This window comes from Apus apus, unplaced genomic scaffold, assembly GCF_020740795.1.
Source record: "Apus apus isolate bApuApu2 unplaced genomic scaffold, bApuApu2.pri.cur manual_scaffold_34_ctg1, whole genome shotgun sequence".
Classification (NCBI taxonomy): Eukaryota; Metazoa; Chordata; class Aves; order Apodiformes; family Apodidae; genus Apus; species Apus apus.
This window is the reverse complement of record NW_026248849.1, coordinates 119374-146064: the sequence shown is the minus strand read 5'-3', so window position 1 is coordinate 146064 and position 26691 is coordinate 119374. Positions and strand designations below refer to the sequence as shown.

The following is a 26691-nucleotide window of genomic DNA, read 5'->3' as shown; positions in this document are numbered from 1 at the left end:
GGGTGGGGTCACACACGGATCCCCCCTCCCCATGCTTCCACCCTCCCCCCCGAAGACACCCCCACCCTTCTTTGCTCCCCCCCCCTCCACCCAACATGCCCCCCCCCGCCCAGGGGGGGTCCCCAAGCAACCCCCCCCCCAATAAAAAAGGGGTCCCTCCAAGGAGACCCTGTGGGGAGCAAGGGGGGTCTGGGGCGTGTGTGTGTGTGTGTCCTTATAGAGGGTCTGAGTGGGGGGGGGCTCCAAAGAGCTTCCCCCCCCCTCCCAAGACCCCCCCACAGACCACCTGGACACCCCTCCCCCCCCCTCCCAAACTCCCCACGGAGCCCCCGGGTCACCACTGAGGCCCCCAAGACCCTCCTGGACCCCCACAGATCCCCCCCCCCAGCTCCCCTGGACCCCCACAGAGCCCCCCCCACGGGTCACTTGGGTCCCCATAGAACTCCCCTGGCCCCCCCCAGAGCCCCCCAAGACACCCTGGACCCCCCTAGAGCCCCTCCCAAGAACCCCCACGGATCACCTGGACCCCCAAGACCCCCCTGGACCCCCACAGACCCCCCTCAGAGCCCCCAAGCTCCCCACAGACCCCCCTCCCCAGCTCCCCTGGCCCCCCCCCAGAGACCCCCAAGACACCCTGGACCCCCCCTAGAGCCCCTCCCAAGACCCCCCACGGATCACCTGGACCCCCAAGACCCCCCTGGACCCCCACAGACCCCCCTCAGAGCCCCCCCCAGCTCCCCACAGACCCCCCCCAGTTCCCTTGGCCCCCCCCACAGAGCCCCCAAGACCCCCGGGGTCACTTGGGTCCCCACAAAACTCCCCTGGCCCCCCCATTGAGACCCCCAAGACCCCCGGCGTCACTTGGGTCCCCACAAAACTCCCCTGGCCCCCCCATTGAGACCCCCAAGACCCCCTGGACCCCCACAGACCCCCCCTCAGACCCACCCCCAGCTCGCCTGCCTCCCCCCAGAGCCCACCGAGACCCTCGGGGTCACTTGGGTCCCCACAAAACTCCCCTGGCCCCCCACTGAGACCCCCAAGACCCTCCTGGACCCTTGTTTCGCCCTTATCGGGTCTTCAGGGTTTCTTATTGAAACCTCAAGGGGTTCTATATCTAACTTTCCCACAGAATCAGGAGTAAACCACACTTCAGGGTTTATTTTTGCTTCATCCTCAACAGTAAGAACACACAGTCTTACTTGTAACTGCCGCTCCTTGACTTCCAAATTAATTCCTAGATTTACCATCAAACCTCTTCCTAATAAATTATATTCTGCCTCAGGGACTAACAGGAAGGTGCCTACTGCAGATTTTGTAGGTGTCTCTATCTCTTCCCCTTTTATAATTGGTACTTTAAAGAGTTCTCCTTTAGCTCCAATGACTTGTATAACTTCTGGGGATGAAGAACATCCCCAAAGTATTTGTTGTACCGTTGATCTTTCTGATCCAGAGTCCACTAAGAACTCAAATTCCTGTTGCTGGGGACCCAATTTTAATTTTATCAAGGGCTCTGAGTTTTGCGAGGTCCCCAGCAGAAAGAGCCCCTGACCCCGCTAATCTCTAAAAACTTGTTCATCCTGTAAACGCTTTCTACAATTCCTTTTCAGGTGTCCCTTCTTTTGGCAATAATAACATTCTACATCCTTTAATTCCATTGGTCCTGGCTGAGTTTTTTGATATGGCTTCCCAGTTCCCCGTGGATTTTTCTGTCTCTCATGTTCTCTCTTTTCCTTATGTCCTTCTCTTACTGCCGCTAACAATATTCTCGCCTGTTTCTTTTGACTTCTTCTCGCCTCACGTAAACCTTCTGAGCTTCTCGTAATAACTCATCCAAGCCCTCCTCTTGCCAATCCTCAATCTTTTCTAGTTTCCTTTGTGTATCAGTCCATGATTTTGCTACAAATTGTGTCTTGAGCAAAGCCTGTCCCAGAGACGTATCAGGATCTAGTCCTGAATAAAGCTGTAAGCTCTTCCTTAGCCTCTCTAGCCACTGTGTGGGAGTTTCATCCTTCTTCTGATGCTCACTGAAGGCTTTCTTGATATTCTGACCTCTAGGGACTGATTCCCGGATTCCTTGGACAATTATATCTCTCAGATCTGCCATATTAGTTCGATGTGCTGGATCTTGATTGTCCCAATTGGGCCGTTGCAAAGGCCATTTAATATCTGCACCAGGTCCCTGTTGATGTCTTTGATCCCAGTTTCTCATTCGCGCCGTCCTAATCATTTCTCTCTCCTCAGCTGTAAACAAGATCCTTAAGATTGCTTGTATTTCGTCCCATGTATACATATTAGGGCCAGGGAGTTGGTCGAATCTCTCGGATACTGCCAGAGGGTCTTCTAGTAGGTTTCCCATCTCCTTTTTAAATTCTCTTACATCCCCTGAGCTCAGAGGTACCGACACAAATCCCACCCCTGGCTGTGGACCTCCCATTGCAATTTCTCTCATAGGGAAGAGTCGTTTTTCTGACCTTTCCTGTTCCCTAGTTTGGCTCCTAGTAACTCTCCTATTTTCTCCACTGGAATGGCGGATGGGAGGTGGCAGGGATGAGGAGTCATGCTCCGGAGGAGGAGAGGGGGTGGGTTCTGGGGCTGTTGGAACAGGAGAAATGGGGACCGGCACAGGAGGGGGAGGAAGGTAAGGAGGGGGTGACAGTATTGGTGGTTCCTCCAATCCCTTACTCTTTTTCTTTGCACCCTTCTTTTCCTGTAGGGTATACAAAAAGGTTCTAGTATCTGATCGGATCCATAAGCTCGCATACTCGCTTTCTTCCAGGCTATAGGGTTCTTTACTGTTAACATAAATATTCAAAGCCTGGCATATCCAATCCTCAAAAGACCCGAATACTGGCCAATACAGCTGATCTCTTCCAATCTCCTTCCCTCCCCACACTTCTATGCAATAATGTACCATTTTCTCCCTACTTTTTCCTCTTCTAGAGGGCCAATCTCCCCAGTGTTTCATCATTAGTCCCAAAGGGCTATCTGGAGGTATGTCAGGCAACCCTCCCCTGGAGCCCTGCATGGAGCCAGAAATTTTACTCGTCTTCTGCCCCATCTTCCAAAAGTGCCTTCTTTCTTACAGCAGTCGTTTCCCCTCGCTCGTGGCTCACGCCCTCGCGGGCAATGAGAACCGCACTACTAGAAGGTCCGCACTCGCTTCGCCCTGATAGGGCGTCTCACTCACTCGCACTTCGGGAACCCGTATTCCCCGACCGAACGGAACCACTTACAAATACTTACTCTTTCCTGAGTCTTCGTCCGGATCTTGGTGCACAAAAATTATGGGGAACTGCAGTATCTTTTAATCCTTTGCTCATTTATCTCACACACAGTTCGGGAATACAGGATTTGGCCTGACCACCCCGGACTCTGAGACCATCAAGGGATGGGGCACCTTCCCAGAGGTAGGGTCCTCAGGCCAAAGTGCCTGTATCCGAGTCATGGCACCAAATTGCTATCGACAATAACCGACACAAGAATTTTCAGAAATCAATTACTTTTATTGAGATAAATGAGCAAAGAGCGCTGGGCAGCCGGGGAGTCTACGCTCTACCAACGGCGCGCAAGTGACTCCGCATATGGTCCTCCTTTTATACAGTTCTTTTCCTGCCTTTCCCGAAGGTTCACTCCCTTTCTGGGAAAGTCCCATCTTCCGCCATCGTTGTTACCGCTCTTCGGAGCTTGCGCGGTCAAACAAGATGTTATGTAACTCTACTGGTTATCTTCCTTATAAGGACATCCATACACCCAATCCATGACAGGATATAGCTATCAACATTTAACAAACATTGCGGTTTAACATTTAGCAACAACATTTAACAAATATTGAGGTTTAATATTTAGCAAATATTAACAACACATTTATCAGCAAATTAAATTCCTCATTCTTCTATTACACTCGGAGGGACCCTCCTGATCTTCACCGCTCCTGTAGAATTCCCAGGATCGGCACGGCCGGAGCTGCCAGGGAACAGACTGAGGGGTCAGGGTCCATCCCCAAGGGCTGGAGGGACGGAAGCAGAGCAGTGGTGAGACCCCACTGGCTGCAGAGACCCTCCCATGCCGGCCCCAGCCGCCTCTGTCCCTGGCCAGGAGGAGCAGGTGGGACCGGCGGAGCAGCTGGAAGCTGCTGCTCAGGAATGGCCCAAGTGCCTCTCACAAGATCCCCCGCCCCTGAAGCCTTTCTCCAGCCATGGAGCAGGGCCAGGCAGGGCAGCCCCCTGCCCAGGCCCTGCCCCCAGCCCCAGCCCCAGCACAGCTCTGCCCCTGCTCACCATGGCCGAACTGGAGCAGAGCCATTTTCTGGAGCAGAGCTGCACCACAGCCTGGCCTAGGGGCACCAGCAGCTCCACGGTCGCACGGGGCGTTCTGATCTTGCCTTCACCTTTAGACAGCTCAGGATGTAACTGGTCTGAGCTGCCAGGCAGCGGACAGAGGCGTCGCTGTCCTCCATCAAGGGCTCAAGGGCTGAGACCGAAAGAGAGAACCAAGATGACCCTCGGCGTCTGCACAGACCCCCGGGGCATCCCCTCCAGACCACGGCAGCCCCTTGCCCTGGCTGGGAGAGAGCTGCTGCTGCTCAGCAATGCCCCAGGCGCCCCTGACATGTTCCCCCTGCCCTGAGGTGTTTCCCTGGAGCAGGGCCAGGCACGGCAGCCCCCTGCCCAGGCCCTGCCCCAGCCCCAGCCCCAGCACAGCTCTGCCCCTGCTCACCGCCGATGACCTCTGACAGCTTCTCCTTGCTCTGGCCCCGTGCGACCAGCCCTGGGAACACAGCGTGCTCAGAGCCCCTGCTCCCCAGCCCCTGCCCAGCACAGCCCCGGCCCCTCGGGGCTCTGGCAGCCAAGGGCTGCTCCCCCTGCCCGGGCCCTGCACGGGGCCTGGGGCCAGGCTGCCAGAAGAGGGTCCCCGGGGGCTGAGCTCACCCATGAACCTGATGGCCTCCACTCTCACAGGGGCCTGAGGGTCCTGCAGGTACAGCAGGCTCTGCTGCAGGTATTGAGCAGCCCGGCTCCTGTCCTGCTGCAGCTGCAGAGAGCACAAGGCTATGGGCATGTCCCAGTCCCTCCTCCCAGCACCCACCATTCCCTTCCCCCCCAGGCCATTCCCATCTCCCAGCCGGGAGCCCCGTGGGACTGACGTCGAGAGGGAGTCACGGGCAGAGGGGTCCCAGGGGTGCAGAGACCCCTCCCTCCTGCTGGGGGTGGGGAGGGGAGAGGGGTCTGGAGAAGAGTTTCTGAGGGCTCTGCTCTTGGGGACAGGGAACAGGGATGCAGCTCCAGGCGGTGGGCAGGGCAGGCCCAGCTGCAGAGCCCACAGCCCAGACACGGGGGCAGCCCTCGTCCAGCCTGAGCCTTGGGGCTTGTCCTCACCAAGCAGTGCCCAATCCTCCATGTCTCCTGTGTCTCCTCCAGGTCTCTGAGCTGTTGCCACTTGAGGAGCTCTGCTGCAGCCAGGAGGGCTTTGCTGGAGGCCTGCACAACAGCAGAAGCAGGAGATGGCAGCACAGCCTGGGGAAGGAGACCTGGCGTCCCCTTCCACCTGGCTTTGCTCCTGGGCTGATCCTGCCCTTCAAGGCTGGGACGTGCCCTGGACAAACATCTGGGGGCTTCTTCCTGCATCTCTGCTTAGCTTTGAAATCTGTACCTGGGCCACACCCTGACTTCTGTCGCTCAGGTGAAAGCAAAGCGGCAGCAGGCCCCTTCGCACTTTGCTCTTCATCTGCCTCTTGTTCTTCCCCTCCACCACCTTCACCAGGTAAGTGAAGAGCATGATGGAGAATTCCCTCAGGCCACTGAAACCCTGGCAGGGAGAAGCAGAGCAGGACTTCAGCAAGAGCAGCTCTGCCCATCATGAGACCCTGCACAGCTGGCAGAGATTCTGGGTCTCTGAGAGCAGCTGCCAAGGAGGAGCTGGGCTGGGCTGCAGAACCCAGGAGCCCTCGCGCCAGAGCCCGGGGGAGAAAGGAGAGCAGCAGCCCCTGCTCCCCGTGCTGCCCACAGGGCTGGGTGCAGGGCAGCTGTCCTTGCCCAGGGCCCTCTGTGGGGCTCGGGCTCCCACATCAGCCTCACGTTGTCAAAGATGGGCAGGATCTTGTCCACCAGCTCCACGGCGATGGGACTGGCCTCCTCCCTCCTCAGTTCAGGCACCACGTTGAGGAAGACCACCAGGACCTTAATCTTGATATTTTTATTGCGATCCTGCAGAAGCTCCATCAAGTCTGGCAGGAGCACCAGCATTTTTCTCGCCTGTGTGAAACAAAGGATGTCCATGTTGTGAAAAGGCCTGGAAAGCTCCCTGGGCCCCCACCAGGCCCCACATGGCAGGGAGAGCGCTGGACTGACTCCCAGCCGAGGCCACTGCCTCAGCCCCTGCCCCAGCCCCCGGCGGCCACCGTGGCTCCCCTGGGTGACCCTGCTCACCATGTCAGGTCTCTCTGAGAGCGTCACCAGGCCCCTGAGCCCCAGTGAGAGCATGGCCCGGCTGGGATGCCTCAGAAACCTCCAGCGATGATACATTCGAGCAACGTGCTGCTCTGGCGAGTTCATGCTGGACAGAAGCTGGAAGAAACCCAGCCGTGAGGGGCGGGCAGAGCTGGCTGAGCTCCCTGCTCCAGGAGGCTCCTGGTTCCCAACAGCAGCTGAGGACAAGGGCACCGGGGCTTCTCCTGGGAACTCACAGCCAGGCAAGAGGTGTCCTCTGTGAGAGAGCAGAAGAGCATCTTCTGCCTCCGGAGCCGGAGCTGGGTGAGCAGCTCAGCCAAAACCTCCTCCAGTCTCTCAGATAGGGAGAACATCACCTCCCACATGACCAGGGCAGTGCTGTGAGCCAGAGCGCTCTGTCAGCAGGGCTGCCTGGGCCACAGCAGCAGAGCTCCGTGGGTCTGGCAGCCAGGGGGTCTCTGGGCCCCTGTCCCCACCGGGAACAAGCCCTCAGGGCTGTCGGGGCCAGTACCTGTCTCCTGGTGGAGCCACATCCAGCAGCGCCCTGACTGCCTCCTGAGGGCACTTGGCAGCCATGGCCAGCAGCAGGGACTCCACCCTCTGCAGGGCTGGCACCTTGTTGATCCAGTCCAGGTGTTGGTGGACACAGCTGATGATTCTTGGCACCTGGAGGGGACACGACACGCGTGAGGACGGGGGGTGCTGCAGCTCAAGGGGGATCCCAGGAAGAATCTGGGGGGTCATGGAGGGTCCCAGGAAGGATCAATCGAGGCTGCCGCTGCAGTGCAGCCATTTCCTCAGCTGCCCTTCCCAGCCCTCGCTGCTGCCTCGGTGGCTTCAGGAGCCTCCAAGGCTCTGGGAGGGAGGCAGGGAGGGCTGGAGGGGGAACGAGGCCTGCCAGGGCTGCAGGGCAGCCCAGCCACAGGCCACTCACATCCACCAGCCAGAAGTCAGGCTCTGCCGTGACCACATCCATCATGCTGCTGGCCAGCTGCTCCTCGTAGATGCTGGAGTCTCTCAGGGCCCCAACAGTTACACAGAGGAAATCTGTCCTCTCCGAAGGCTGGAGCTGCTCTGCAAACATCTTTGGGAGGGAGGCAGGGAGGGAAGAGATGTCACACCAAGTGACACCAAGTGGTGCTGCTGTGCTGGGCCCTGCCAGCAGGCCTGGCCAGAGGGGCCTGGTGAGGAGAGAGGGCCCAGGGTGAGGGAGGAGGTTTGGGGTCACGGGCACAGGGTGCTGGCCCCACAGCCAACCAGGGCTGGCTGGTGGCCAGGAGGGCTGGAGCTGCTGCTGGGGCACCGGCCTGCAGCCCTCACATGGTCCCTGCTCAGGGGCAGCAGGAACCCTCTCCCCAGGCCGGCCAGGCCAGCCCAGTCCCACCGTTCCTGGTGCTGTTGTTCACACAATCCCCCGCTGAGACTGTGGGCAAAAGTCCCAGCAGGGGGAAGCTCAGGGAGCTGCTCACCTGGATGATGTCAGTGGCGCTGGTCACACAGTGCAGCGCCATGGCCTGAACTTGCCATTTGAGCTCCTCCTCCTCCTCCCCTGGCAGTGTCATCACTGAGGGGACAAAGACACAGGAGGGGTAAGAGCCAGCAGCTTTGCCAGCAAGCTGAGCAAGTCCTGAGCAGAGCTTGGAAGGAGGAATGGCCGAGGAGGGAGGTTATGGCAAGAATTAAGGCCAGAATAAGTAGCTCCCATATTCACCAAAAATTAACCCTGTCTTTCCCCAGCTTTATTGTACTGCTGGGGGATTTAATTCTGCCAACAGTCAGGCAGAGTCCCCATCTCGAGCTGTTGTTCCTTTTTTCGACATAGACATAGAGGGGCCCCTTCTGCCAGCAACCAGGACAATCCCTTTTCCAAGGCCCTTCTTGTTTACAATATACATGCTGATTCAACCCCAACTGGGCTCATTTCAGCAGTGCCTGTAATGGGCAATAACCAGCCAGGAAAAGAATTTAGAAATTAATCAATTTATCTGAGGTAGGTGAGCAAACAGCGCTGGGCAGCTGGAGAGTCTGTGTTCTGCCAACGGCGCGCACGCGGCTCCGCACAGGGTCCCTTTTATACAGTTCTTTTTCCCGCCGTTTGGAGGGTCCACCTCTCTTGGAAAATTCCATCCTTGCCCCTGCCGTTTTTGGGAGGTCCTCCCCCCTCTCGGCAAATTCCATTCTCTTTCCCGCCCTTGTGGAGGGGGGGAGGGTCTGTCCTTTTCTCTCGGTAAATTCCATTCTCTGCGTTGTTGTTGTTGTTGTTGTTGTTCTCCGGGGCTTGCATAGTCTATCAAGATGTTATATAACTTACAGTTCTATCTACTTGATATGGCCATCAGCATTTAGCATTAAATAACAAAGTATAACTTCCAACATTAACCATCACATAACAGAACATAACTGCAAATATTTAATAAACATTGCAGCTTAACGCCCAGCCATTTACATTCACATTTGATCAGCAAATTAAATTCCTGATTCACCTATAACAGTGCCTATTAGACAGTGATCTCACACGTCTCACTGTGCCCTGGCCTCTGCTTTTTCCTTGCCATGCATTCTGTTATCCAGGGCTGATTGACATGTAAGCAGCATGTTCTATATTACCATGACTGTTTTGAGCAGCTCCAGCTCTCTCCTGATTAGCCCCACAGGCTGTTGCCAATTCAACAGCTCTGATTCTCTAAAAGGAACACACACATCAACGAGTTGTCCCTCTACCTTGACTGCTTGTCATAAAGGGGCATGAGCAGCAGGACCCTGTCCCCTCACTCTTCTAGCCACTGGACTGGGATCTGTATCCTCCAAATGTCCACTCACCCCCCTCATACTACCAGGGTGGAGAGGGAAAGCTGAGGTACCAACACCTGAACATCTACTTTCTCATCCCCTTTCACTGACTGACAACAACTTTCCTTATTAAACTTACATTTTCTTCTTGTACCATCATAAAACCACCCACACACAGCACATCAGCTCATCCTCCTTCATTTTTGCAAAACAGTATTGACTGCAATATGATATTGCTATAAATAATAGTGGCCACCAATTATCAAATTGTTCCAGGGAAAGGGTTACTCCCAAACTTACTCCAGTTTCCAGAATACATCCTGCGGAGGGCACATTACCCATTTTAATAACACAAGTACAAGACACAAGTGAAACAAAAGACAGTATCAGACCCAAGGAAAACAAGACTTTTTAACAGTTACCAGAGACAAGTAAAACAACTTTTTCAAAATGTCCCCTTTAGACTGTCTCTTTACCATTTTAGTCAGATCCCAATCGATATGCAGATGCAAAAACTGTCATCCAATAAACAAAATAAGTAATTCAAAAGACCAAAATTACCATAACCAGACAAATCTTAAATCAGAAAGACAGAAAAGAGCACAAATTCCCAGGAACCAAGTTGACCAATCAGGGGACCCCTATCCTAAGCTTCGAGTTCATTCAATATGAGGACAGAGGTCGGGATACCGATGTTACACACACACACATTTATTACAGCTACTATTAAAAACACCTGCACACCGCACTTTGTCCCATTTTCCTTCTTGTCTCAAAAATAACATTAACTGCACAAGGTATTATAATTCAAAGTTCCATTAAAAGGCCACTTCTCCCCATCTTCCAACTTATACCGTGGCCACCACTGATTGCAGTAAGGTTTTCTACCACCTAGAGGGTGGTGGAGCACTGGAATAGGCTCCCAAGCGAAGGAGCTTTTAATTAATTAGGTTTTATTTCTTTTTCTTTTTTCTTTTTGTTAATAACAGTGCTAGGGAATCCTCGTGGAAATGGCCAAGTGTTAAGGGCCATCCCAAACTGTCCGAGGGGCACAGAAGCAAGCTTGGAAATGCTGCTGCTGTCCAGCAAGGAGAAAAAGTGGAGGGGTGTGAATGAATGGGAGAGTCACACAGTTCTCTTCCACCCTATGTGGGCAAGGGTGGGGTTTTTTCTTTTTGTTTTTAATGCAGAATAAGGAGTCCAAAACACAGAAAGAAGTGCTTGCCATCACAACAACTCGTGTTGGTGAAGGTGCGTGCGCTGTAACAACGTCCCAACAGTCACTGAAAACCCTCTGGGTGTTCTGTGTCCACTGCACGCCTGAAGTGAGGATGGCAGTGGTGCCTTCCATCTCCTCTTGCAGTGCTGATCCTAAGAAACTCGTCTCTTAGTCAAATACTTGGCCCTTGTAACTCTGGGGTCCTCACCAGGCTCTCGTGTTGCATCATCTGGTGTAGTGTAGCGAGCAAATTCTGGAAACCAGGCTTCAGGTTTAGATTTCCCTGCGAAAACTTTCTCTGCTGGCAAATCTTGTTTATTCAGAAAAGAATGACTGAAGTGGTTCACAGCCACCTGTTGTTCCAGATACTCTTGAAGAGGTTTAGTGCTTCTTGGAGCCGATGGGTCTGATTGTCCTCTTGCATAACCTTGTAGCTACCGCTCACCACCCCAGGTATGATAGCAGTCACATCATTAAAGCCCTGGATCCATTTTCGGGGTTGATCTTGTTGCCCTTCAACATCAAATGTATGTAAGTCTACTTTATCCACCTGAAAGTTGGTTTCAGAACTTCCTGATGTCAAAACTCTGCACCTGAGAAGATCCTGGTCAGACAGTCTATAGTCATTTTGTTTGACCGTGTCAGTCTTGTCTAGAAAATACTGTGCACAATCAATCAGTTGATAGTCGTTCGACCTCTCATAGCAGGATCTCACCCCTTTGTCTTGCCAAAGTGTTTTTGTATGTTCATAAAACTGTGGTGGGAAATCAAAGTCTTGTCCAGGTGGCTAAACTGAAGATATAGTTGATTCAAAAGTGGTTCTCAGGATTGGCTAGTTGAGCTGGAGGTGCCAAATTGCCCCCTGCTGTCACTATTGTCCCTATAGCTCCTTTAATATTGTTTTTCATATCCTGATTTTTCATTTTCTTCTCCTCAGCATGACGTCCATCCCGATGTCTCTGTCTGATGGCTGTGCTTTTACCAGATTCCCCAGCACCCAGCAGGAGGATGACGCGGGGGCGGGAGAGGGAGGCTCTGTTGGTGAGGGAGCAGCCAGGCCGGGCGGGTGAGGCTGATCTCGGCCTCCCAGGCAGTCGGGGTGAAGCCGCTCCCGGGCCCGAGGGCCTCTTCTGCCTCCAGGGGTGGCAGGCGGAGGGTCCTGGGGGTCCTTTGGGGCCGAAGCTCCAGGCTTGTCCCTGCCCAGGATGCAGCTTTGAGTCCTGGCCTGTCCTCAGCCCCTGCTCTGAGGCAGGACGTGGGCCTGGTGCCACCCCCAGCACCTCCCTGGCTGTCCCGGTGCGGCCGGGTGTCCCTGGGCGCCTGCCTACCTTTGCTCTGTGACTTAGCACCTTCTTGAGTCTGATGCCCCAACAATGGCAAAGGAGGCATTTTGGTAACAGCCATCATGGGTCCCCAGAAAAACCCGGTGACGTTTTTAGTCGATCGTGGAGCTCAAATTTCAGCACTTCCAGTTGATGACACCACTATCTGTGGGGCTGTAGCTTCAGAACAGCCACTCCATGCATTCAATGCCTTTGGCGTTGCTCGATCTGTGACCACAGCCCTAGTTTGCATATTGGTGCCAGGGGAAGATTGCCTCATTAAAGTAATAATGGCAGGGGGAGAATTTCCCCTTAGCCTGTTGGGTCTAGATGTTTTGAAGGGCCGTACTGGCTCGATAACCAGGGACAACAATGGGCTTTTGGCACCCCTGCAGTGCAGGTGAGGCTGTTGCAACCAGCACCAACTCTTCCCCCTTCCAAACTGACCAACATAAAACCACCTGTTGCCTTTGGGGGCCAGAAGGGGAGTTACCCCTTTAATAGAGGATTTGAAGGGGCAGGGAATAGTAGTCCTGAGCCACTCGCTGTTGAACCCTCCTGTTTGGCCCATGAGAAAGCCTGATGGGGAGTGGAGACTGACTGTAGACTGTTGAAGGCTGACTGCAAATACGGGCCCGCTGGCAGCCACAGGACCAAACACTGCCGAGCTCATCGCATCGGCCCAAGAGCGGCTGCACCCCACGATGGCAACAACAGATGGAAAAGATGTTGTTTTGGTCCAACTGCAGCCAGAGGGGAGGGAGCGCTTTGCTTGTACCTGGGAGGGGCAGCAATGCACCTTTACCAGCTCCCGAAGGGACACAAACACTCCCCTACCCAGGCACATCACACTTCAGTGAAAGAACTTGAGTTAGTCCCCAGAGAAGAAGGGGCAAGTGTCTATCAGTACATTGACGACATTCTCCTGGGGGGGAGCAGGTGGAGAAGCTGCAAACTACCCAGAATAACAGAACTTCTCACTTGGAAGGGCCAGGTGTGCAGATTCCACCAGGAAAGATGCAGCTGCCCTCGCAGGAAGTAAAATTTTTTGGGAATCTGGTGGAGGGGAGGAATGGCATGTATTCCATCTAACACCATCTCTTCTCTGTTTACTAAACAGCTACAAAATGTTTGATTTACAGCTGCTTCTGCTAAACGGGAGGGAAATCCATCGAAATATCGAGCAGCAGCATCGCAAGTAACCACTGAGCAGCAAAGAGCAACTGAAGGGGAGGGCAGTGCACAAGGAGGGGAACGGGCAGCTGGATGGAGTGTTTGCCAGCAGGAAGCTCCATCTGTCTCTCCTGTCTGAATCTGTACTGGCTCCTGTGCTGTCTAAGGGATGTACAGAATGGCTCCCGTTCCAGGAACAGAACGGGTGGGAAATCAATTGGACACCCATTTGGCAAAAAGAAAAGCGGAAGGCCATCCTGACCATTGCTAGACAGGCAACGTGTGCGGTAGCAGAGGTTACCTCACACCAGAAAGGTAACTCCCCAGTAAGTCACTGGAATAGCAGAGTTGATGAACTGGCCAGACTCACAGCCCTACAAAACATCCGAATAGCAGCAGTCCAGGAGTGGCTGTCGGAATGGTTGCACGTTAAAGGAAAACACACTGGAGTCAAAGATCTCTGCTGTGAGGCTCATGCCCAGGGGTGGCCCGTTACCAGAGAGCAAGGTAAAACCTGTGTCTCAGCCTGTGAGCAGTGTCACATCCGACCAGACAAACACCCCTTTGAAAAAAGCCCTTTACATTTGAGAGAAGGGGAAAGGTCCAGAGAGGATGGTCCCCACACCCTGCTGGAGCAGGCGTCTGCTCCCAGGGCAAACCAGCGGCTTCTCTCCTCCCAGCTGCTGCTGAGCTTCACCTCCTCTGAGGAAGCCCGCGTGCGCCAGAGCAGCGTGGGGAGGATTAGGAATCTGGTCCATTTTCTGACCTCACCAGAAGTAAGGACCAGGCACCCTCCAGCCAGGCCATCTCCCCTCCCTGCAGCTCTCCCTGCTGCCCAGCTGCTGCTCTGGGAGCCCTCAGCCCTTCTGCTGTTCTGCCTCCCTGGCCCAGGCTGCTCCCAAGGAGCACAGCCGACCCTCTGGCAGAGACATCCAGATCCCGGTCCTCGGGCAGCTGCTGGGACAGCTCCTCCTCCTCACGTCACTCAAGGAAGGAGAGACCAGGGATGTGGCTTTGGATGCTCTTTGTTGCCTCCATGTGCTACTCCAACAAAAATGTAAGCATGGTGGGCTGCAGCCCTCTGCACACCAGCATCACCCAGTACGTCTGCTTGCCCTCCTGGGCGTTGTGACAGACCGCTCCGGGGGTGGGTGGAGGCACCACCATGTCCCCAGCACTGCCTCTCCTCTGCTCCTGACCCACACGCTCTCTCCCAGGCTGCTGCTCGTCCCATGTAGCTGAGTTGCTCCTCCAAACAGGAGGCAGCCCCACTCCTCCTGCTGCCCACCTCCCCTGAAGAGCTGGTGCCCCTGCCCTGCAGCTCTCCAGCCCCCCGAGCCCTCAATCCCCACGGCACCATTATTCCAACCATGGTTTAACTGTGGGATGTCCCCAGAGCTCCAGCTCCGTGGCGTTCCCCAGGCCAGGAGCGTTGGGATGCAGACACTGCAGGCAGGTGCCCCTGCTCTTGACCCTGCTGCCCACCAACCAGCCCCTCCCCTGGCTGTGGCTCATAACCTGACTTCCCGCAAACCCCCTTCCATGGGTGCCCCCCCCCCCCACCCTCTGAACCCCCCCGAGCCCCTCTCTCTGATCTGACCCCCCCTCCTTCTATTAAACCCCACCCCCCGTTTTTTCCAGTCAAGGCGGATAAAAAAGCAGCCCAGGAGAAAATGCTGCAACAGGAGCATGAGAGACAGGTGGGGGGGCAGGACTAGTTAGTGGGGGGGGACTAGTTAGTGGGGAGGGAGGTGGTTAGTGGGAAGGGGGGTGGTTAGTGGGGGAAGGGGGTGAGTTGGGGTGGGAGGGGGGTGGTTAGTCGGGAGGGGGCTGGTTAATGGGGAGGGGGGTGGTTAGTGGGATGGAGCCAGTTACCAGGTTGGGAGCAGGTTAATGAGGATTTGAGCTAGTTAATGGGAATGGGAGCTGGTTAATGAGGATTTGAACTAGTTGATGGGAACAGGAGCTGGTTAGTGGGGAGGGAGTTGGTTGATGGGCCGGGAGCTGGTTAATGGGAACACAGCTGGTTAACAGGATGGGAGTGGGTTAACAAGGATGGGAGCTAGTTAAGGGTAATGGGAGCTGGTTTAAGGGAGATGGGAGCTGGTTACTGGGACGAAACTGGTTACTGGGACGAAACCAGTGACTGGGATGGAACCAGTTGACAAGGATACGGGTGAACGGGGCTGTTCTTCTTCTCCCAGGAGCGGGAGGACGAGCTCCGAGCCATGGCCCGCAAGATCCGCATGAAGTAAAACCTCCCCGTCCAGTGGGAACTGGGAGGGGTCTGGGAGGGGGGAACCGGTGGGTTGGGGGGTTCCAGTTCCCCCTCCCCCCTCCCCTAACCCCCCCCTTCCCCCTCGGATTTCTCGCAGGGAGAGGGAGAGGCGGGAGAAGGAGCGGGAGGAGTGGGAGCGGCAGTACAGCCGCCAGAGCCGCTCCCCGTCCCCGCGCTACGGTGGGTCCAGGGGAGGTTTGGGGGGACACCCCCAAACTACCACATGGGGGGGGGACACATGGGAATCATGGGAATCATTTCCCACCCCCCCTCATCCCATCTTTGAGGGGCGGGATGGAAAAACTGCCCTCCTTCCAGTGGGGGGAAAAAAACCGTCCCCGAGCGTGCGCCTTCTTTTCTCCCCTCGCAGGTCGGGAATACAGCTCGTCCCGGAGGTACCTTCCCATCTCCCACCCCGCTTTGGGGACCCCCAAACCTCGGGGAACCCCCCTCGAAGGATCCCACCCCCCCAAACACTTTCTTCCCCCTCCACCTACAGACGTTCCAGGTCCCGGTCCCGCTCCCGGTCCCGCTCCCGGAGCCCTCACTACCGGCACTGAGGGACCTGCCCCTTCTGGGAACACCCCCAATAAAGATGGAAAAAAACCTGGATTTCCCAATTTTGGGGGGGGTTGGATGGGTTGGGGGGGGGTTGTTTCCTTTTTTTCCCTCCACCCCAGAGAAACGTTGGTCATTGGGGGGCAGAAACAAAGGGGGTTTTGGGGTTTTTGTCTTTAACGAGGGGTCAACTGAGGAGGAAGATGATGGTGGGAACATCACCACGACCACCTGCACCCCTGGGGGGTCCCTTCTTTCCCTCCTTCCCCTCCATCCTCTTCTCCCACCACGTCCTCTCCCCCACCCCAAAGATCCCTCCATTTTGGGTTGAAAAAAGGGGATTTTGGGGTTCCCTGGAGCTGGGAGGGGGGTCAATCGAGGAGGAAGGAGAAGCTCAGCAGGTCCTGCCCCTCAGCAACATCATCTCCTGCACTCCAGGGGGGTCCTTCCCTCCCCTTCCCTTCTTCTCCCACCATGTCCTCTTCCCCCACCCCGATGATCCCTCCATTTTTGGGTGGAAAAATGGGGGGTTTGGGTTTTTTTTCTTTAATGAGGGGTCAATTGAGGAGGAAGCTGGTGGTGAGAACATCACCACGACTGTGGGAGGCGACGGGAGAAATGCAACCGACCATGATGAGTGATCAGCAAGTCTCATTTATTGACTCCAATCAGGCAGTATTTATACTCTCAATAATGAAGCTCATAGCATAGTGCAAAGCTAAGCTCACCATTGGCTAACTATTAATGTTAACCACGCCTTTGATTACATTATTGTAGTTAGTGTTCCCAGGCTAGCTTTCTCACTCTCATGTCCAAGTTTCCCTCTACCATATCTTGTTATTGTACAGCAGTTTTGTGCTCAAGGACATGCTGTCCTGGTTTCTTGCAAAACTCCCTTTTCTCAGCTCTTACAATTAACCAGCTGTATCATGTCTACGTGACCTTTCTCACGCAGCCAGTCTTCTGCAAGACTCTCCACATTTCCCCTGTTTTCTTTGTGGAGCATTCGATTAGCCTGAAAGGCTTGACTTAACATGCGATTAATCATTTTCTGTAAGCAGCTTAGTATACATGGTAATATTAACAAGGCTAACAAAATCATTCCAACAGTAATTAAGGCATATTGTATGATTCCTCTTAGTCAAGGGCCTAAACCTAGACCTTTGAGCCAGCCGTCAAGGCCTAGACCTGTGTCTTGTTGTAAACAGTTGGTAAGCTGTTGGAGTTTTGACAACTGGGCATGGATTGACATCGAGTGATCAGAGAGGTTCATACAGCACATTCCTTCAAAGTCTTCACAGCCGTGTCCTTGCGCTAACAATAAAAAATCTATAGCTGCCCGATTTTGCAGCGTAGTGTGGCACACCGAGTCTACATCTAACAATAATTGTGAAAGAGCGACAGAAGTCATCTAAAGGCACATCTACTAAACATGTAGAGAAAGGGTTACCTGGCGAGGACAAAGATAGGCATATTGCCTCTTGACCTGTTTTGTTGGCTAGAGTGACCCATATGTTTTCTTTTGGTTGAGCTGGGACCCATACGGCAACTCCTGAAACAACAAGAACACCTATAATTGTTAAAACAAAAGTCCTCATTGTCTTCTGGCGTCCCTACGCCAGGCGTTGTTCTGTAACAGGTTCCTGTGGTGGTGGGCTGAGCGCATCGACAGCATCCAACACTGGCTTAGTCCATCTTGCTGGGACCCAAAGTGGACCTGTTGGGGTGGAAACACAAAGATACCCTCGACCCCAATATAAGACCCTTGCTGGCTCCTGCCATTGACCTGTTTTGGGGTCTCTGTATCTAACCCTCACATTTTGCTCCTTTTGTCCTGTCAGAGGGACATGATGCTTGATGGCAGCAGGTTCTTTATTTTCTCCAAAAACACAGAGAAAGTTTAGCACAAAGAGACATTTTAGCAACCTTCCCTGAAGATCTTTCGTGTCAGAGAACTTCTTTAGATATCTCTTCAAAGTGCCATTGGCTCTTTCTACAATTGCTTGCCCTGTTGGAGAGTTGGGGATACCTGTGATATGTCTGATCCCCCATGACTGCAGAAATTCTCTAACCCTTTTGCTAGAGTAGGCTGGGCCATTATCTGTTTTTATCAGCTGTGGTGTTCCCATTACCGCAAAACAGCTACTGAGGTGCCTTTCCACATGTATGGCCTTCTCCCCAGCCTGAGCGGTGGCCCATATAAAGTGACTATAGGTATCTATAGTTACATGCACATATTTTAACCTCCCAAACTCGCCTACATGCGTGACATCCATCTGCCAGTTCTCGTTGGCTTTCAAGCCTCGAGGGTTAACTCCCAAACCTAAACCACAACCTCCATTATGGTGACTACAAACTGGACATGACCTGACTATGGCCTTGGCTTCCTCATACGAGATTTTAAATTCCTTCTGTAACCCCTTGGCATTCTGATGAAACATAGAATGTGCTTCTCTGGCCAATGTTTGTTGTGGTAAAGGTGTTCCTTGTAACACTGACACTAGTTTGTCTGCTCGTGAGTTGCCTTCTCCTAATCCTACATCCCATTTATGACTCCTTATGTGAATAACAGAAAAAGGGTGCTGCCTTAACCTGATGGCTTTCTGTAGTTGTATAAAAAGTGCATGCAACCTTTTGTTTTGGACTTCCCTAATATAAGCTTCCTCTATTCGTTCACACACCCCCGCTACATATAGGGAGTCCGTGACAATATTAAGGGGCCCTTTTAGGTTCAACATCGCCCACACCACCGCTAGCAGTTCCATTGTTTGTAAAGAATCCGTGTCGGTGGCTGGGAGTAGCTGCTGTCGCCAAGCTTCTCCTTCTTGCCAGGTCACCGCCGCTGATCTGGATTTTCGCCCGGCATCGGTGTAGGCCGTCACTGCATTCTCTAGCGGTGTTAAAGATCTCTTTGGACGTTGCATCCAGCCCCACTGTCCAACCCAACTCAGCGGTATACTGGGAATCTTGTCCGTGGCGATCACACAGCTGGCCCCCAATACTGCGTCCTGTAGCTCCATGCTATTGCGTAGATACCACGTCAAGGTGTCTTTCTGCATAGGTATCCATATCTGCTCTGGCTCCACTCCTGTGACTTGCAGCGCTCGTTCGCGCCCCTTTTTCACTAAGTCTGCCAACATTTCAATTTTCTGATAAAGGGTTCTATGTTGTTGCAATGGGGGAGAAATCCATTCTAATACCCATACCTCCCCCGTTTTCTTTTGTTGCTGAGCTAAGGCACCCAATAGATATTTAGGGCCACACCAGATGATGAGCTGTATCGGGAGGGTAAAGTCCCGTCTGCGTACACTGCCGCAGAGCACACAGTCAATTATTTGTTGTAGAGCAGCTTGTTGCTCTGCCGTGACCGTGACTGGTTGCATGGGGTCAGTACCCTTGAGTAGAGGCCTCAGCTGGTCCAGCAATTCATTAGGTATGCCGACAACAGGGCGCAGCCATTGTAGGTCTCCTAACAGCTGCTGAGCATCATGTAGCGTAGCTATTCGCGTTGTTAATTGCAGTTTTTGTGGGGACACTGTTGAATCTGTGAGCGTCCACCCTAAATACTTCCAGGGCGCCGACATTTGGATTTTTTCTGGGGCTACTACCAGTCCTTGTTTGTTTAATGTTTCCTGTATTATTCTAACGTGATGGTCAGAAAATGATTGCTGCTGCGCAAACAAAATGTCATCCATATAATGATAGATGATCATTTCGGGCCACTTTTGACGTAGCGATTGGAGGGCATTATCCACATACAACTGACAAAGTGTAGGGCTGTTTCGCATACCTTGTGGTAATACAGTCCATTCAAAGCGCTGATCAGGCCCTTCTCTGTTTAAAGCGGGCAGTGTAAATGCAAACCTTTTGATATCTCGAGGGTGTAGGTCAATTGTAAAGAAACAGTCTCTTAGATCTACTATTAACAGGGGCCAATTAGATGGTAACATGGCAGGGTTAGGTAGTCCTGGTTGTAGGGCTCCCATGGGCTCCATCTGATTATTTACTGCTCTTAGGTCATGTAACAGCCGATACTTTCCAGATTTCTTCTTAATAACAAAAATAGGGGTATTCCACGGGCTAGTCGATAGCCTCAAGTGTCCCTGATCAAACTGTTCTTGTACCAGCTCATGTGCTTGTTCTAAACTTTCCCTTTTCAATGGCCATTGCTTAACCCAGACTGGCGTATCGGTAGTCCAAACCAGTGGGATCGGGAAAGTCCATGCAATGACCATTAACCCAAAGGGTGCTCAGTGGTTAATACCATTCCCAGTTGAGACAGAATATCCCTTCCAATAAGGCACTGTACCGTTGGAGGCAAAGGCACGATGGAAAACACATTGTGCAGCGTCTTCTTGTCAATGGTTACCAGCAATGTGGGGGATCGCCTGGCCAGGGTCAACCCACCCACTCCGGTGACCGTTGACATTGATGCTTGTAGTGGCCAATGTTGGGGCCAACATTCTGGGGCAATGATGCTGGAATCTGCACCAGTGTCCAATAGTCCTTGGAGGGTTTTCTTTTCTCCTTGAAACTCCAGTTGTATGATGTGCTTCGGCCTGTCGGTTAGATCTAGGGTTAACAACGTCAACCCTCCAGTAGAGCCGAACCCTCGCGCTCCCCTCTCTGACGCTTGTGGTGGCGCTAGAGGTTTTGTTATTTGTGGAAGTGGAATTAGCTGAGCCACCCTTTGGCCCTGTTGTATCCGTAACGGTGGAAAAGGGGTGTATACCATCATTTGTATTTCTCCAGTATAATCAGCATCAATTACTCCTGGCAATACAAACAGTCCCATCATTGATGCCGAAGAACGCCCTAAAAGCAAAGCACCCATAGCTTGTCCTTGGATTATGATAGGTCCTTGTATCCCTGTTGGCACTTTCTCGGGTCTAGTGGTCATCAGTGAGACGGTTACTGCAGCTGCCAGGTCCAGGCCGAGGCTCCCGGCGGTGGCGGGCCGTAGGAGGGTACCGGTGCTTGTTGCTGGGCAGCAGCTATTTGTGTCTGAGCGCGGCTGCTGTTGGCTGTGTTCGCGCTGCCCTTGTAGTTTCCCGGACGGCGTCGGCAAGCGCCCGTGTTGTGGGAATCGACGCGGCACTTCTGACACCACAGGCTGGTGGCTTGACAATCCCGGCGTATGTGACCCATTCCTCCACAGCGATAACACCGTAGTCGGCCGCTAGATGGAGCCTTTACACCAGTGATCGCAGAGGCTTGTAAGGGTGCAAGAGCAGCTAACACCTGAGTCTGCGCTGCCTCAGCTTGTTTGTGTAATCCTGCCCCTAGTTCTTTGATTGCCTCTACTAGCATGGCTTGGGGACCTGTGGGTACACTGGAAAGGCGCTCAAGGGCTTGTTCAATGGTCCACTCCCACCCTAAGGTGCTCAATATACTTTTTGTTGCTGCATTACTGTTTTGGATAGCACACTGCTTTAACATTGCACCTTTCATATAGTCAGGGACCCCAGCTCGTTCAATGGCACTAGCAACTTTATCTATAAAATTGCCAAAAGCCTCATCTTTTCCCTGTTTGATTCCCATGTAGGATGGAATTCCCCCTGGCTCCTTCACTAGATCCATGGCCTCCCGGGCTAGCCTCATAGCTTCCCTACACTTATCAGGGCCAAGTAATGCTTGTGCCTCAGTCCGCAGAAATGCACCTAAGCCCATCAGCTCGGCTAAGGTGACGCCTTGTAAGGGGTCTCCCGGTGGCCGTTGCACTTGGGTGCATTGCTGGCATAATGCCTGCCAATGGGCACTGAAAAGGAGTTGTTGATGTTGTGAAAAAATCAGCTTAGCCAATGCTCTGCAGTCACCCGGCAACAACAGCTGAGTTCCCCAAATATAATCTAGCATTTGCTTTACTGGTTCACTTTTAACACCAAACTGACTAACAGTGGCTCGTAATTGAGATAAAAGTTTCCAATCCAGAGGCGTAATAGCGGCTTGTAATCCTCCCCCAGCCAGCGGCGTATACACCACTGGGCAGGCTACGTCTTGCGCAGCCCCTAATGCCCCACTATCCCCCGATTCCATGCAATCTTTTGCCAGTGCAGCCCAGGCCTCCCTGCGCTCCTTCGCAATGGCCTCCGCTAGGTCGCTCTCCGCCCCAGGGATCGGCTCAGTGCCACCGCGGAGCTGGGGGCCCCCGGGCCGTGGCTCTGGGGGAGCAGTTGGCCTCACCGAGTCGGCAGGCGGGGAAGACGCAGGGGCTGGCGGTGGCAGCGTAACCGTGGCTGTCGCGGGGGGTAACGGACACTCAGACCAGCCGCTATAGTCTCTATTTTTACTTTGTGCCACATTAGCCTGTTGCGCTGCCTTCTTTTCAGCCTGATGTTGCAAAAGCTCATTGTGAACAACTTTCCATAACTTGCCTAATTTTTTAGCAGTCTTATCATCCTCTAAAGTGGCCTCCCATAGCTTATCCCCAAATTTACGCCATTCCTGTAACTCGTGTACTGTGTGGGGGTTCAAAAAGAGCCCCTTATCATACCCATAAGCTAACAACCCAGGGAGTTCCTTCTTAACATTTATACCCTTAATCCCACGCTTTTCTAAAAAGCAAGAAAATAAATCATATGCTGCTTGCCTTTCCATGATTAAATCGTCAGCGCTGTTGCAGCCTTACAAGGTCTCGGCAGCACGTATCGGCCGGGCTCGCCTTTGCGGTCACCCAGGGCGCGGCACCCCCTCCTTCTCGGTGCTTATTTCGCCGTCCCCGCTGCTTCAGGACCCGAACCACCTCGTCGCTCCGCCGTGGTCGTTCTCCGTCGGGGTCACCATTTGTGGGAGGCGACGGGAGAAATGCAACCGACCATGATGAGTGATCAGCAAGTCTCATTTATTGACTCCAATCAGGCAGTATTTATACTCTCACTAATGAAGCTCATAGCATAGTGCAAAGCTAAGCTCACCATTGGCTAACTATTAATGTTAACCACGCCTTTGATTACATTATTGTAGTTAGTGTTCCCAGGCTAGCTTTCTCACTCTCATGTCCAAGTTTCCCTCTACCATATCTTGTTATTGTACAGCAGTTTTGTGCTCAAGGACATGCTGTCCTGGTTTCTTGCAAAACTCCCTTTTCTCAGCTCTTACAATTAACCAGCTGTATCATGTCTACGTGACCTTTCTCACGCAGCCAGTCTTCTGCAAGACTCTCCACACACGACCACCTGCACCCCAGGGGGGTCCTTCCCTCCCCTCTCTCCCCATCTCTTCTTCTCCCACCAAGTCCTCTTCCCTTATCTCTTCTCCCGCCGTGTCTTCTCTCCCCACCCCGACCATCCCTCCATTTTTGGGTGGAAAAAAGGGGCTTTTGGGGTCTTTTCTGGAGTCAGTCGAGGAGGAAGGAGAAGCTGAGCAGGTCCTGCCCCCTCAGCAAGGCCGTCTCCTGCACCCCCAGGAGGGGTTTCCAACCCTTCCTTTCCTTCCCTCTCCGTCTCTTCTCCCACCGCGTCTTCTCTCCCCACCCTGACGTTCCCTCCATTTTTGGGCAGAAAAAAATGGGATTTTGGGGTTCCCTGGAGCTGGGAGGGGGGTCAATGGAGGAAAGAGATGGTGAGAACATCACCACGACCACCTGCACCCCAGGGGGGGTCCCTACTTTCCCTCCCTTCCCTCCATCATCTCCCGCCGCGTCTTCTCTCTCCACCCCGACGTTCCCTCAATTTTTGGGTAGAAAAAAGGGGATTTTGGGGTTCCCTGGAGCTGGGAGGAGGGTCAGTTGAGGAGGAAGGTGATGGTGGGAACATCACCACGACCACCTGCACCCCAGGGGGGTCCTTTCCTCCCTCCCTCCCCTCCCTCCCCATCTCTTCTTCTCCCGCCACGTCTTCTCTCCCCGCCCTGACGTTCCCTCCATTTTTGGGTGGAAAAAAGGGGGTTTTGGTTTTTTTTCTGGAGTCAGTCGAGGAGGAAGCTGAGCAGGTCCTGCTCCCTCAGCAAGGCCGTCTCCTGCACCCCCAGGGGGGTTTCCAGCCCTTCCACTTGCAGAGCCGCCAGTTCCACGTCGGCGGTGCCGAAAACGGCCTCGACCCGGATTCCCTCCCGGAGGCAGAACCAGGCGGGCCGGGCCCGAGCGACCCCCAGAGCCCGCAGGAAACGCTCCCGGAGCCGGGCCCGGGTCTCCTGGTCCCGGCGGGAACTTCCCCGGTGGGCCTGGAAACGGGGGGAGTCGGGGTCGAAGCCACGAGCGGAACCGTCGGGACCCCAGGGCAGGCGGAGGATCCCGACCGGGAGGGGGGTGGGGGTCGGCATGAGCTGCTGGGGGGGGGAAATTGGGGGGGGGAAGGGGGGGTGGGGTGGAAAAAGGGGGGGGGGGGAAAGGGGGCGGAAAGGGGAGGGGGGGTGGAAAAAGTGGGGGTGGGGGGAAAGGGGAGGGAAAGGGAGAGGGGGGCGGGAAAGAGGGGGGGTGGAAAAAGGGGGGAGAAATTGGGGGGTGGGGGGAAAAAGGGGGGGGGAAGGGGGGTGGAAAAAGGGGGGGAAGGGGGGGTAAAAGAGGGGGGTGGGGGGAAAAAGGGGAGTGGGGTGGAAAGGGGGGGGGAAGGGGGGGTGGGGGGGAAAAGGGGGTGGGGAAAAGGGGGGGGTTGGGTGTAAAAAGGGGGGGCTGGGGTCACACACGGATCCCCCCCTCCCCATGCTTCCACCCTCCCCCCCCGAAGACACCCCCACCCCTCTTTGCTCCCCCCCCCCTCCACCCAACATGCCCCCCCCGCCCAGGGGGGGTCCCCAAGCAACCCCCCCCCCAATAAAAAAGGGGTCCCTCCAAGGAGACCCTGTGGGGAGCAAGGGGGGTCTGGGGCGTGTGTGTGTGTGTGTCCTTATAGAGGGTCTGAGTGGGGGGGGGCTCCAAAGAGCTTCCCCCCCCCCCTCCCAAGACCCCCCCCACGGATCACCTGCCCCCCCCCCCCCCCCCCCCCCCAAACTCCCCACGGAGCCCCCGGGTCCCCAGTGAGGCCCCCAAGACCCTTCTGGACCCCCACAGATCCCCCCCCCCAGCTCCCCTGGACCCCCACAGAGCCCCCCCCACGGGTCACTTGGGTCCCCATAGAACTCCCCTGGCCCCCCCCCAGAGCCCCCCAAGACACCCTGGACCCCCCTAGAGCCCCTCCCAAGAACCCCCACGGATCACCTGGACCCCCAAGACCCCCCTGGACCCCCACAGACCCACCTCAGAGCCCCCAAGCTCCCCACAGACCCCCCTCCCCAGCTCCCCTGGCCCCCCCCAGAGACCCCCAAGACACCCTGGACCCCCCTAGAGCCCCTCCCAAGACCCCCCACGGATCACCTGGACCCCCAAGACCCCCCTGGACCCCCACAGACCCCCCTCAGAGCCCCCCCCAGCTCCCCACAGACCCCCCCCAGTTCCCTTGGCCCCCCCACAGAGCCCCCAAGACCCCCGGGGTCACTTGGGTCCCCACAAAACTCCCCTGGCCCCCCCATTGAGACCCCCAAGACCCCCGGCGTCACTTGGGTCCCCACAAAACTCCCCTGGCCCCCCCATTGAGACCCCCAAGACCCCCTGGACCCCCACAGACCCCCCCTCAGACCCACCCCCAGCTCGCCTGCCTCCCCCCAGAGCCCACCGAGACCCTCGGGGTCACTTGGGTCCCCACAAAACTCCCCTGGCCCCCCACTGAGACCCCCAAGACCCTCCTGGACCCTTGTTTCGCCCTTATCGGGTCTTCAGGGTTTCTTATTGAAACCTCAAGGGGTTCTATATCTAACTTTCCCACAGAATCAGGAGTAAACCACACTTCAGGGTTTATTTTTGCTTCATCCTCAACAGTAAGAACACACAGTCTTACTTGTAACTGCCGCTCCTTGACTTCCAAATTAATTCCTAGATTTACCATCAAACCTCTTCCTAATAAATTATATTCTGCCTCAGGGACTAACAGGAAGGTGCCTACTGCAGATTTTGTAGTTGTCTCTATCTCTTCCCCTTTTATAATTGGTACTTTAAAGAGTTCTCCTTTAGCTCCAATGACTTGTATAACTTCTGGGGATGAAGAACATCCCCAAAGTATTTGTTGTACCGTTGATCTTTCTGATCCAGAGTCCACTAAGAACTCAAATTCCTGTTGCTGGGGACCCAATTTTAATTTTATCAAGGGCTCTGAGTTTTGCGAGGTCCCCAGCAGAAAGAGCCCCTGACCCCGCTAATCTCTAAAAACTTGTTCATCCTGTAAACGCTTTCTACAATTCCTTTTCAGGTGTCCCTTCTTTTGGCAATAATAACATTCTACATCCTTTAATTCCATTGGTCCTGGCTGAGTTTTTTGATATGGCTTCCCAGTTCCCCGTGGATTTTTCTGTCTCTCATGTTCTCTCTTTTCCTTATGTCCTTCTCTTACTGCCGCTAACAATATTCTCGCCTGTTTCTTTTGACTTCTTCTCGCCTCACGTAAACCTTCTGAGCTTCTCGTAATAACTCATCCAAGCCCTCCTCTTGCCAATCCTCAATCTTTTCTAGTTTCCTTTGTGTATCAGTCCATGATTTTGCTACGAATTGTGTCTTGAGCAAAGCCTGTCCCAGAGACGTATCAGGATCTAGTCCTGAATAAAGCTGTAAGCTCTTCCTTAGCCTCTCTAGCCACTGTGTGGGAGTTTCATCCTTCTTCTGATGCTCACTGAAGGCTTTCTTGATATTCTGACCTCTAGGGACTGATTCCCGGATTCCTTGGACAATTATATCTCTCAGATCTGCCATATTAGTTCGATGTGCTGGATCTTGATTGTCCCAATTGGGCCGTTGCAAAGGCCATTTAATATCTGCACCAGGTCCCTGTTGATGTCTTTGATCCCAGTTTCTCATTCGCGCCGTCCTAATCATTTCTCTCTCCTCAGCTGTAAACAAGATCCTTAAGATTGCTTGTATTTCGTCCCATGTATACATATTAG

The 26691-nt window shown here is 54.1% G+C and overlaps 2 protein-coding genes and 1 pseudogene across 2 annotated transcripts in view; 1 reads left to right on the top strand and 2 right to left on the bottom strand.

Annotated features, from left to right (window-relative positions):
• Positions 1-15840, top strand: part of CLASRP (CLK4 associating serine/arginine rich protein) — a 40411-nt gene extending 24571 nt beyond the window's left edge. Inside the window, exons 2-6 of the mRNA XM_051643853.1 lie at positions 14592-14650; positions 15155-15201; positions 15326-15408; positions 15599-15623; positions 15728-15840. Coding sequence (XP_051499813.1) covers positions 14624-14650; positions 15155-15201; positions 15326-15408; positions 15599-15623; positions 15728-15788 — 243 coding nt within the window. The 5' untranslated portion in view covers positions 14592-14623 and the 3' untranslated portion in view covers positions 15789-15840. The remainder of the gene's footprint in view (positions 1-14591; positions 14651-15154; positions 15202-15325; positions 15409-15598; positions 15624-15727) is intronic.
• Positions 10464-12450, bottom strand: LOC127396204 (guanine nucleotide-binding protein G(s) subunit alpha-like; annotated as a pseudogene).
• Positions 15841-23424: 7584 nt separating the features above from the next.
• The window catches only part of GEMIN7 (gem nuclear organelle associated protein 7), a 35661-nt gene continuing 32394 nt past the window's right edge, over positions 23425-26691 (bottom strand). Inside the window, exon 2 of the mRNA XM_051643852.1 lies at positions 23425-23524. Within this exon, the coding sequence (XP_051499812.1) occupies positions 23509-23524 (16 nt within the window). The 3' untranslated portion in view covers positions 23425-23508. The remainder of the gene's footprint in view (positions 23525-26691) is intronic.